General features: G+C 34.5%; 1 protein-coding gene across 1 annotated transcript; it reads right to left on the bottom strand.

Annotated features, from left to right (window-relative positions):
- Positions 1 to 494: 494 nt before the first annotated feature.
- On the bottom strand, positions 495 to 9,750 carry LOC149786181 (apolipoprotein D-like). The gene is made up of 4 exons (XM_089975903.1): positions 9,625 to 9,750; positions 6,219 to 6,321; positions 1,178 to 1,276; positions 495 to 652 (listed from the first exon to the last, which is right to left on the bottom strand). The coding sequence occupies exons 1-4, from the start codon at positions 9,748 to 9,750 to the stop codon at positions 495 to 497; spliced, it is 486 nt and encodes a 161-aa protein (XP_089832029.1).
- Positions 9,751 to 11,366: the final 1,616 nt, after the last annotated feature.

Raw genomic sequence — 11,366 nt, 5'->3', positions numbered from 1 at the left:
ATATATCATATACTTACATAAGACGTATATAAACATTTTAAGTATTCGTAATGGAACCATAACTAACTACTTTAAGTATTCGTAATGGAACCCTAACTATATGTATAAATGGGAAATGGAATATGTTTATTCCCTGAAACAACTCGTCAAATTTGAGGTGGGGTGATATTATTGCAGAAAGCAATGGCGGCCAAAAACATGAGCCCGACTGATGAATCGTGAACATTATAACAAGAAATATTTCATATATTGTAAATCTTATTGTTCAAAACAAGTTTACAGATGGCACTTTAATTAAGCTTTATTACTTTAGCTCTGTTTACAAAAGATCCGATTCATGCCCCTGTGGACCATAATAGGTACCCCTGTAGACCATAATAGGTACCCATGTGGACCATAATAGGTACCCCAGTAGACCATAATAGATACCCCTGTAGACCATAATAAAGTTGCAGAGGAATAATATTCCAAATCTGCAACAATGTCAGGAATTTCTAATAATGTACGGTATCATATCGTGGGCAGAATTTCTGCTGTGTGGGCGGCAGAAAATTGCCAGGGTTGATGCCATAGGCCAGCAGAAGGTGGTATATTCTGCTAATCTGGATGGGATGAAGTGCATACGGGCGCCGAGTCAGGATCCAGCAGAACTCTGAAAGTAAAAGGTCAAAATGATTGCTTCAACCGGAACATATTCAGTCCTTTCCGCTTATGATCGGATGAAACGATGTCTTAGAAAATCATTATAAAGATATGTCTGAATCTGACATATTGATATCAATATATACTGTACGCTCCACGCATTAAACTTCAAACAGCGTAAATTCAGATCTGTCATGATTCATAGTACACTATATAGACGCTGATCCCTCGTATTATTTATGGAAAATTATGACCTACGCGGTTTGCTGTTAATTGCTGTTTGCAAATTATTAATATTTTTTTCAAGAACATCAATAAACAATCGATGTCAACGTTATGAAAAATAAGTTGCCATTCATTTTTACTTGTAAGGGCAATCATTCATGTCACTCAAGCAAAATAAATATTATTGATAAAAAAATTCTATATGTAATTTTATTGTCCCTCGAAAATACTCAGTAGGATTATTATATTTTCATCAACAAAGACAAACTGATAAAAAGAAGTATCAAATGAGCCTTTGATTTGATATTACCGTTTTTAATCTTCTGTTGGGGAGAGTCGGTACAGGAGTAAACAACCGAGAAGGAGTCATAATCTGTGTCTAACACCCAGTAGTCCTGGTACGGGGAAACTGCAACAGATTTTTAAAAAGTATAAAATTTTGCAAGTCGCTTAATTTTGTCATCATTCAATCACATCTCCTTATCCTGCCCCACAGTGGGATAAGTCGTCATGGTTTAGAGTTCAACTTCAAAATAACTTTTAATTTATTTTCATCCAATCGCGAACGTACCAATAACGTTAAGCTTCCGTAGCAATTTAGTTCAGTTTAGTCATGGAAAAAGCACACCGCTCAGGTGGTCTGGTGGTTAGAGCTTCCGCCTCGGATGCGGGAGGTCATGGGTTCGATCCTCGGCCGAGTCATACCAAAGACTTACAAATATGGTACTAACAGGTGCTTCGCTTGGCCTTCAGCATTAAGAGGTTAGTGTAAGGACTGGTCGGCCTGGTGTCAGGATAATGTGACTGGGTTGGACTTCATGATACATGTCTGCGTCATGACTCCCCAGTGCTAAACATCACTATAAACTGCCACACTGCAGACATCGTAGCGATATGACTGAACAATTGTTAAAGCTAGGTTAAAAAAAATCCAGATCACACACACACACACACACACACACACACACACACATGTAAAAAGCATTTCAATTATAGTCTCTAAGAGGCATACAAAATTAGGCCAGTAAAAACGGAGTGGGCTACAGCAACAATGCTTTGAAACTAATATTGGCTATAAATATACAAATATGATGCAAAGCATATTGAAAAAGATTATGTGTGAGATTATGACATATACCATCCCTATAACACAGGTAAAGGGAGGTAATTCTCTGTGAAGGATTATGATGCTTGTCAACTTTAAATTGATTAATACTAATAACCAATTATGAAATTGATTAATACTACATAAATACATACATACACACATAGTATGTACGCTGTATGAATGATATACCACAAGATGTATAAATTTTTCATTTAAAGGAAACGAGGTTAGCCGAGTTCCCTTTGAATGAAACGTGTATGCAAAGAGTGGTATATCACTGATACAGCGTACATATCTTTTATTTATATCCGATACAAATACAGATATTTGCCCTTTGAACGGAGTTAACATATGCTCCGGGCAGCTGTGTATTGACCGAGTAAATGAACTCCTCACATCCCTGCCGAGTGTGTCCACTACAAAATGTAGTTCTATACTTTTCTTGGTGTTCACGATCACTATTGCAAATTGACAAGTTGATTGTTTCTTTTTAAGTTTCTATTTTTATTCACATTGATTAAATTAATATAAGACACACTTTTGATTTAAATATCAAAGATTGTTTTTAAGAAGAAAGTACAGCAGTACAAATACGTTAGCTTCTTGTACCCACTGAACGCTCAGGCATTCACGTACTGGCGTCTGGAAATTAGCGTAGAATGCACACTAAGCAAAATAACAACCCAACAAGAGGTAATTAAACTAATTTAATATATTTACAGTCATTATTTTGTTTTAATTAACATTAATACTGACCATAACGAGAGAGAGAGAGAGAGAGAGAGAGAGAGGTGGGGCGCCGTTTGAACATTTTCATACTTGATTAATAATAATGATTTTTTAAAATATATTCTGGGGATTTTCGCTTGTCATACGATGATGTATATGGACCTATGAATGAAATTAATCATCTCGAGGTATATCACTGATATAGCGTACGTATTATATATATATATATATATATATATATATATATATATATATATATATATATATATATATATATATATATATATATATATATATATAAACATCTGAACGGCTATCGAATGTTCTCGCATTAGGATGAACAAAATTATTTAACACATATAAAAAGCAACTTTTTCTAAATTCTAAACACGGAACCATTATCATAGTTCCATAGAGATTTCAAGATACATCACGTTTTGTCATAATTATTCATCTCTAAATGCATTATAACATAGGAACGTGTTAGAAGCAATGTTCCCTTTTTCAAGGTCTAATAGAAAAAGATTTTTTATATAATAATAACTATTTTTCTTAAAATAAAATAAAATAAAATTGATTTTCTCAAGAAGAAAAAAAAAGAGAAAAATAACAGAGGAAAGTGGACATATTGTGAATTAAGTTGGTGTTAAAGTCATTTTAATATAAATGGAACCACAAAAGTTAATTTCTAAAAATGATGGCATAATGGGAAAAATGTCTCATACATTTATTGGTCTGATTTTCAGAGGAAAAAAATCATATATTTAAATGAGAAATCAATCACATGACTGGCCAATCGATTACCAGTTCATATTGCAGTTATCAGTCAAAAGGCTGGCTAATCGATTACCAGTTGATATGGCAAGAATCACGGTCTGTTATGTATATTTTGTTTAATCATATCTGATTTAATATATATTTATTTCAATTTAATTTTTGTCAGTTTTAATTTTTTTATATTTTTCATTACATGATATTGTAATGTAAATTTATTCACTAGAGATGATACTTTTTTTTAGAAAATAGTTTGACCTTGACTGTTAGTTTATAAATACCAATTGTTGATCTAAAGCTTGACATTGTTTCAGAATTTGTAGCAACCTATGTAAACAAGTTCTATTTTATTTTAAAATGATTGGTTGTTTCCAAGGTCATGATGGGACTTTGTCTTTAAGATATAAACAATTCTTTTAATTTTTTTTATTTCTTTGAGTAAAAATGATTGGTTTTCTTCAGGATCACACTTGGTAAAACGCGATCTGTAACAAGTACTTGTTTCTATATACTTCCAGAAGATGATCACGTGACCCTTGTTTACGTTTTAGAACGCCCATATAACCCATGTTTTGGAGAATTAATCTCAGTAGAAGCTGGGCTGTTAAACTGTTAGTTGTATGCTGTGCTGTTTGGAGCTATTTCAAATCACTTGGTTTGGGGTTATTTCAAATTACTTGGATTCAAAAGGATTAAATCCATTATTGTTCTGGAAAATACGTGTGCTCATGTAATATTGTGGAAAAGGACAGTTTTATATAAAAAAAAAATTATTCAGCTATCAGAAACCGGAGTGATAATTTTTATTTCTACAAGGAACTATAGACTTCAACAATAAGATTTCAGCATACGTCATCGTCTTCCATCTTGAATTCTTCGTCAAGATTCGGACGCGAAATCAGAAGATTTTTTTCTTAAGACTACTAAAATTTTATTCTCGGATGGATTTGGATTATTTTTAATTTAATTATATAAAACCGTAAGTTCATATTTTTTTCATTTTTACAGAATTTTTCCAGGGAAATAAATTACTGCATTTTTAAAAGCTTGTTGTTTTCACTCTTTGTTGTGTTACTGTTTATTCGAGCCTAAACAAGGGAAATAAGAGGTCAAAAGACCGGCCAATCGATTACCAGCTGATATCACACGTATCACAGTCAAAACACCGACTAATCGATTACCAGCTGATATCACAAGCATCACGGTCAAAAGACTGGCCAATCGATTACCATCTCATATTACACGTGTCAGTCAAACAACCGTCTGATCGATTACCAGCTGATATCACTGTTATACCAGTCAGTTCAGTTTGATTAATTGCAATTGTTGCTTCTTACACTTTCCTTTTTAGAAAATGCCATAATCAGACTTGTTTGTTAGATCGGACCATCTTTGAGTTGTTTTTAGTTCTAGAAGTAAAAGAGTATATTCAAATTAGATTGTTTTCCATAACTTCACGCACAAACGGTTGACAATAATCGCGTGTGACGTATCCAGCATATTCGGTGTAAAGAGAAGAGTGTTCACAACAATACATAACTGTCTTTCTCAGATTCGGAAGCAGAAGAACGGTTGAATTAGGCGAGTTAATCGTGTACTCGCCACGTGTAAAGATAACATTTGAAACAGTGGAACTCTGATATCATCTTTGTTGTTGTTGTGGGGTTTAACGCCATTTTTCAGCACGATAGGCTATACATGGCGGCCAGTATTAATGGTGGAGGAAGAACCCGGAAAACCCCGGAAAGAACCACCGACCCACGAGAAGCTACTGGCAAGCTTTCTCACATGCCCACATTGGCTGAATCTTAGACTCGAACCGCCGCAGACAGAGGTGAGATGGCAGTGATCCGTAACGAAGAGCGCTTTAGACCACTCGGCCACTCGGGGCCCCCTGATATCATCTAACCTTCCCATTTCGTATGTATGAGTAGTTTCTTGAAGTGGGTGTAGGGTGGAATGACTGGCATAATCGTAGAAGCCAGTGATTACAAAACAAATCAAAGATTACAGTGACAGTAACTTCTTTTAAATAATTGATCTATCGGCACACTTGGACATCCCTGTCAAGTAAGACATGGATTTTATAGTGTCAGCAGAGAGAGAGAGAGAGAGAGAGAGAGAGAGAGAGAGAGAGTGTAGGGGAAGGGCACTTCAAACACGATTCATGAAACATTGATATGAATATCAATTAAGGGCGATATGTGAGCAACATGTATTTATCACACATATTGTTGATAGATTTGTCTAGCGAACATAACTGTTTTGGCACAGTATGCTAAAAAGTCTTGGGTGTACGTATGTATTTTGACCGTAATTACAGTAGTCGTTGTGTAGTTGTTGTTGTTGCTTTATGTTTAACGCCATTTCACAGCACAAGATTGGATATACATGACGGCCAGTATAACTGGTGGAAGAAGAACCCGAGAATACCCGGTAAGAATCACCGACCCATGACTGGCTAGTTTTCTTACTGGACGTGCCCGCGACTCGAACCAAGTCGGACAGAGTTGAGATGGCAGTGATCGATAAGCGCGAGCGCATTAGACCACTCGTCTATCAGGAGCCACTTAGTAAATGAATACCAAGGTATCATTTTCCTACTTTTGTACAAAAATATACATTAGGCTCGAATACTTCCACATTTTACCTCATTCAGTTAAGCAAAATCATGTATTCGTGTTGGAAAGGTCATGAACGCAGTAGTCAATAGATGTCTGCTTTTGCCATATCTGCTAACCTGTTTTGAACGTAGAATGTGTTGTGTAACCATCTTTCAGCTCCCTGTGATAGGCTGCTTCATTCGCCCTATATTCATCTCCATCTTTTGGAGCCAGGGGTGACTATTGAAGACCATATATTTTTCATAAGCATCTGCAATATCAAGACTATGCGTTCTCTTCTTTTTAGAAAAGAAATACGTTGGGTTTTCTGTGCATTCTAAACATTTCCAATTTTTTCCCCTTATGCTCCATTAGATCAGCAATCTAGTGTGTAAATGTATTGTGATACTCATTTCAATTTTCTACAACTATTAATCATTATAGTGTAAATTATGGAAAATAGTGTCATGGATTATTCAACCTTCAGTAGAAAACTATATTCATTATTGGTTTTGTTTTTATGGGTTTAACACTATTATTTTATAGCACAGATAGAGCTATAAATGGCGGGCAGTAACTTTGTCAGGAGAAAAACCCGACCCCGACCCCCCCCCCCCCCGGGAGAATCACCGACCAATGGGAATATATTTTTTCTGCTGGTTGACTCTTAGCACAGGCCTTTATAATTTTCTCATTGTACGTGCTTTAGGTACGTGTGTCTTTCTTGATGTACATTGTATCTAAACGCAGTAGGTCAATTTATCATATATAATCCTCATGTGTTTATCATTAGAAAGCATTCACACACTTCTGAAATATGCTCTTAAACTTCCACTTATGTCCGGAACATAGTATGTAATAACCATTTTTTCCTAGATAGATTTATGTGCGATAGAATTTGTTACCAGTGTCATAAGGTTTGATCAATAATATCCATCATAAGACAAATAAACTCCTTTGACTTACATGATGAAAACCGAACCTTGATTTTGGCTGCCTGATGTGGATCCGGACTGAAAGCATCACCCACAACAGAAACATACCTGCCTTGACTGAATGTAAAAACGAGAAAAAAATAGTGGTAACTTTATTTTTGGGAAGTATGATTAAACTAAAGCACATGTGTATCAGGCACCACGAATGGCTAGAGTGTGTTCTATTTTGTACTGCTCAAATACTCAATGTATTCTTTTAGGTAGAGTGTGTTCTATTTTGTACTGCTCCACACTCGATGTATTCTTATAGGCAAAGTGTGTTCTATTTTGTACTGCTCAAACACTCAATGTATAGGTAGAATGTGTTCTATTTTGTACAACTTAAACATTCATTGTATTCTTATAGGTAGAGTGTGTTCAATTTTGTACTGCTCACTCATTGCATACCTATAGCTAGAGTGTGTTCCACTTTGCACTGCTCAAACACTTAATACATACATATACCTAAGCGTCTTCTACTTTGTACTGCTCAAACACTTTATCCATACATATACCAAAGTGTGTTCTACTTTGACTGCTCAAACATTTATTGTATATTTATAGCTACAGTGGGTTCTTTTTGTACTGCTCACTCATTGTTTACTTGTAATTATGTATATCTATATTATGTTTGATATTTTCATAATAATAGTTTTTATCAGAGTCACTTAATGACATTTTTAATGCTAATATCCTATTATTGGTTTTGCACGGTAAGATGAATAGTATCAGATGCGTAAAGTGATTAATTCGTAAGTTTCAAAGCTGTGTCGAGCTATATGTACAAGTAAATATAAAGTAATACAAGAAAATAAGTTTCGGATACAAAGTTACCTTGACCTGATGTCTGATTAGCTAGAATTAATAAAAGCTGATCTGTTACTGATGGATTATCGAAATACATTGCGCATTCATTCAAAGCATTATATTGCAATCTCGCTATTGCGTATTATTCTATATAGGATAATTAAAACGTAGAATTAGGCATCCTTAGTAGTACTGTACTATTAGTCTTGTAAGAGTTATCCATTGAGAGAAATGTGTTATTTAATTTAATCATTCGTTGGAATTATAGTGCTCTAATATTCATTTCAAGACTATCTGGATATATGTCTGTACGGAATTACTGTGAAACATTCAAAATAGTTTGATTATAACTGTATTCGAATTGCTATGTGACAGCTTGAAATTATACCATAGTGATTTCTTCTATACTGCTGACATATCAGTACATTAATGATTATATTTCCGAGTACATTTGGAACTTATTTGGATCCTTGGCTTCTACAGTCTATCAATATTATGTATTTATTTTAAAATATTGCTGATGATAAAAAGTGTCATGCGTTTCATTAGATAAACCATGAGATAAATAAGTATAAAATACAGATAGTGAACGGCATCCGTAGCCACTCTAATATACTTTTCGCATGGGTTGCTTGATTGCTTATCCCTTAATCTAGTTGGTTGGTTGTTATGGATTTAACGCCATGTTTTTTTAGCACATAATGAGCTATACATAGCGGCCAGCATAACTGACGTAGGAAGAACCCGGGAATACACCGAGAAGACCCATCGACCCACAGAAGCTACTGGCAAGCTTTCTCACATTCCCCTGTTTGACAAACCAAAGACCCGAACTGAACCCAGGCGGATAGAAGAGATGTCAATGACCTGTCAAGGAAAGCGCCTTTGACTACACTGCCGCCCCATTCCTCACCCCCAAATCCGGAGATTTAGGGTTAGAACATCACGGTGTTGAAAACAAAATTATAACAACACTAAAAATGGAGTTACAAGATCCAGAAGAAAATGAATATTAGTTTTGAAATACCTGCGTGGCGGACGTAGACACGAAAATAATACTTACGATTAGAAGAAAAAAAGCAATAAAGCTAACAAAACTGATAACCAGTCCCATCTTGAGGATTTTCAAACTTCATCAAAATTTATTAAAACCGATACAGTGCAGTGAAGGTACAATCACTTTACTTAGACTTACTTTGGACTGTATCCGCGATTTTCCACTCTTACAGATCCACCCAAGTTCAGAGCGTAGTTTGCAGAAACACAGGTATTGTCGATTTGAAAGGCAGCAAAGAATCTCCTGTCTTCAAACCACGTGCCAAGGTACTGTTAAAATGCAATATTTCTTCAACATGCATGTCCTTTCAGTAAGCACATATGTATTTATATGTATCACAAATATACCCATTTGCCCTTAATCGAGCTGAGAAAGACTGAAAATTAGCTTTTTGATGCTACTAAACTGCCGAATTTTAAGAGGAATGAAATGCAAACATTATATATATATATATATATATATATATATATATATATATATATATATATATATATATATATATATATATATAATTACCGGTTAAAAGCTATGTTTTACTTGGTTGGGCTTGTCATTCACCACTTTGAAAACAACAAAAACTCCTTGAAATTATACATGTGCGTCATAAGTTGCATTATACAAAGAGTAACTAAGGTATATTTGTTGCTGATTTGGTCCTTTTGTGAGTCGAACATTTTACATTCATTATTTATTTTGTATTCTTACCCTATTCAACTGAAACCAAGGTTTGACCGGCACTTTTGGACATCTTCCGGGACTAGAGACTTGACTCCAGCACCCACCGAGCAAAACCAGCCCTACAATCAATACAACTGCTTCCAATGAAGCCATTTGCTGAATGGATAGACCGACATTTGTCTCGTTAGGTTATATATGTGATTTTTAGGTTATATAAGTACTGATAGACTGCTATTAATCAAAGTTTAACCTTAGGGGACACATACTGATCGTCAATCGTCAGTTATCAAACAAGAGAATGACAATGGCTTGAAGCACTTTTTCAGGTTTGATTCTATCATCAAAAAGAGTTCATCGAATTTGACGGGGCATGGAGGGGCATACAACAGATATTCAAATGGATAGCTGACCAGTTCCATCGCTAGGTGTGAATCGTTGCATAATCAGGTGGCTGAGAGGGAAAGAGAGAGGATTTATTGTATAGCATGTACAAGTACAGCTCATGACAACATATAGCATATTCAGTTTTTCAAAGAAGTCTGTTTAGATTTATTCAGTTTGGTGTGCTCATTTATCATAGAAAAAGCTCGCAGAACATGGCCAAGATCACAAAAAACAGGGACTATGACATAGAAACCAGCCAAAGACCTAATTTCGGCGAAAGGAACTGCCCAGGCCCCTTAAATAATGTCGATGAGGTATTCTGATATAGCATTAATGTTTTTCCATATAAATAGAGAGGGGTGTATGTAGGAAAGGGACTATTTCTTATAGTTTGTTTAGCGTATAAAATTACACTTTACTTAGTTAATGTGATATTATACATGTAGAATCTAGAAATCTTGCATATATATTCCATGTATTTTTTTAAAAATGTATCAATGTTTGTTTGTTTGTTGTTTTTTTTTGGCTTGTTGTATTTTTTTTTGTTGGTGTTTTTGATTTTTTTTTTTTGGTATTATGCATTAGTGATTTTATTACCCTTTTCTGATTCTGATGTGTAAATCGGTAACAAAGTTTAGAAAAGAGGAGAGAAAATTTATATGTTTATTTCAATGTCAGTTTAACAAACAAATCATAGATTTGAATGTCAGTTTAGAACATATAAGAATGCATTATGCCGATTAGAGTTATGGTGTTGAAAAGAGTAGATTATATTTATACTACATGCATAATACATTTCCTTAATTAAAAGAAATATACAATTACATTTTGTCAGGAAGTATAACTGTATGCAAGTATTGATGAAACAGTAATACAAAAACTGCTGTGCCTAATGACGACAGTCACCCTCAAAATGATATACATTTTACACACAAAATCTAGTTTTAATGGAAACAAAATAGATATAGAACCTAAATGAATATTATTGCTTCAAACTCTTTCATTTGGGACACACACACACACTACCACTATATATATATATATATATATATATATATATATATATATATATATATATATATATATATATATATTCACTCAACCTAGATATTTGAAAACAATACAACAGGATGACAAAGAAATCAAATGTACAAAATTATTACCGTGTATAATCATATATTATGGGTGATGGTATCAAAATATTACATTGTGCGGTAAGTGCAAATAAAAGCAACGTTATTTTTGCATATATGTTGTGAATTACTACGTGTTAGTAAGCGTCTTTCGGTACTTTGTCTGCAAACAATATGACGGCAGCCGTTCAGTGACATTATGGTCCATTTTTAGCACAAGGTTGATTTCAGTACAAGCGTCATAAGGGAACA

Source organism: Sinohyriopsis cumingii, chromosome 12 (assembly GCF_028554795.1).
Source record: "Sinohyriopsis cumingii isolate HCF-2022 chromosome 12, ASM2855479v2, whole genome shotgun sequence".
Taxonomy (NCBI): Eukaryota; Metazoa; Mollusca; class Bivalvia; order Unionida; family Unionidae; genus Sinohyriopsis; species Sinohyriopsis cumingii.
This window is presented reverse-complemented; position numbering and strand designations above follow the sequence as displayed.

Coding starts and splice junctions, on each gene's coding strand:
- LOC149786181 (XM_089975903.1), bottom strand. CDS start 9,750: ATGGCTTCATTGGAAGCAGTTGTATTGATTGTAGGGCTGGTTTTGCTC. Junction 1,277..6,218: donor ACATTCTACGTTCAAAACAG/GTTAGCAGATAT, acceptor AATCTGTTGCAG/TTTCCCCGTACCAGGACTAC. Junction 653..1,177: donor CCAACAGAAGATTAAAAACG/GTAATATCAAAT, acceptor TTTTACTTTCAG/AGTTCTGCTGGATCCTGACT.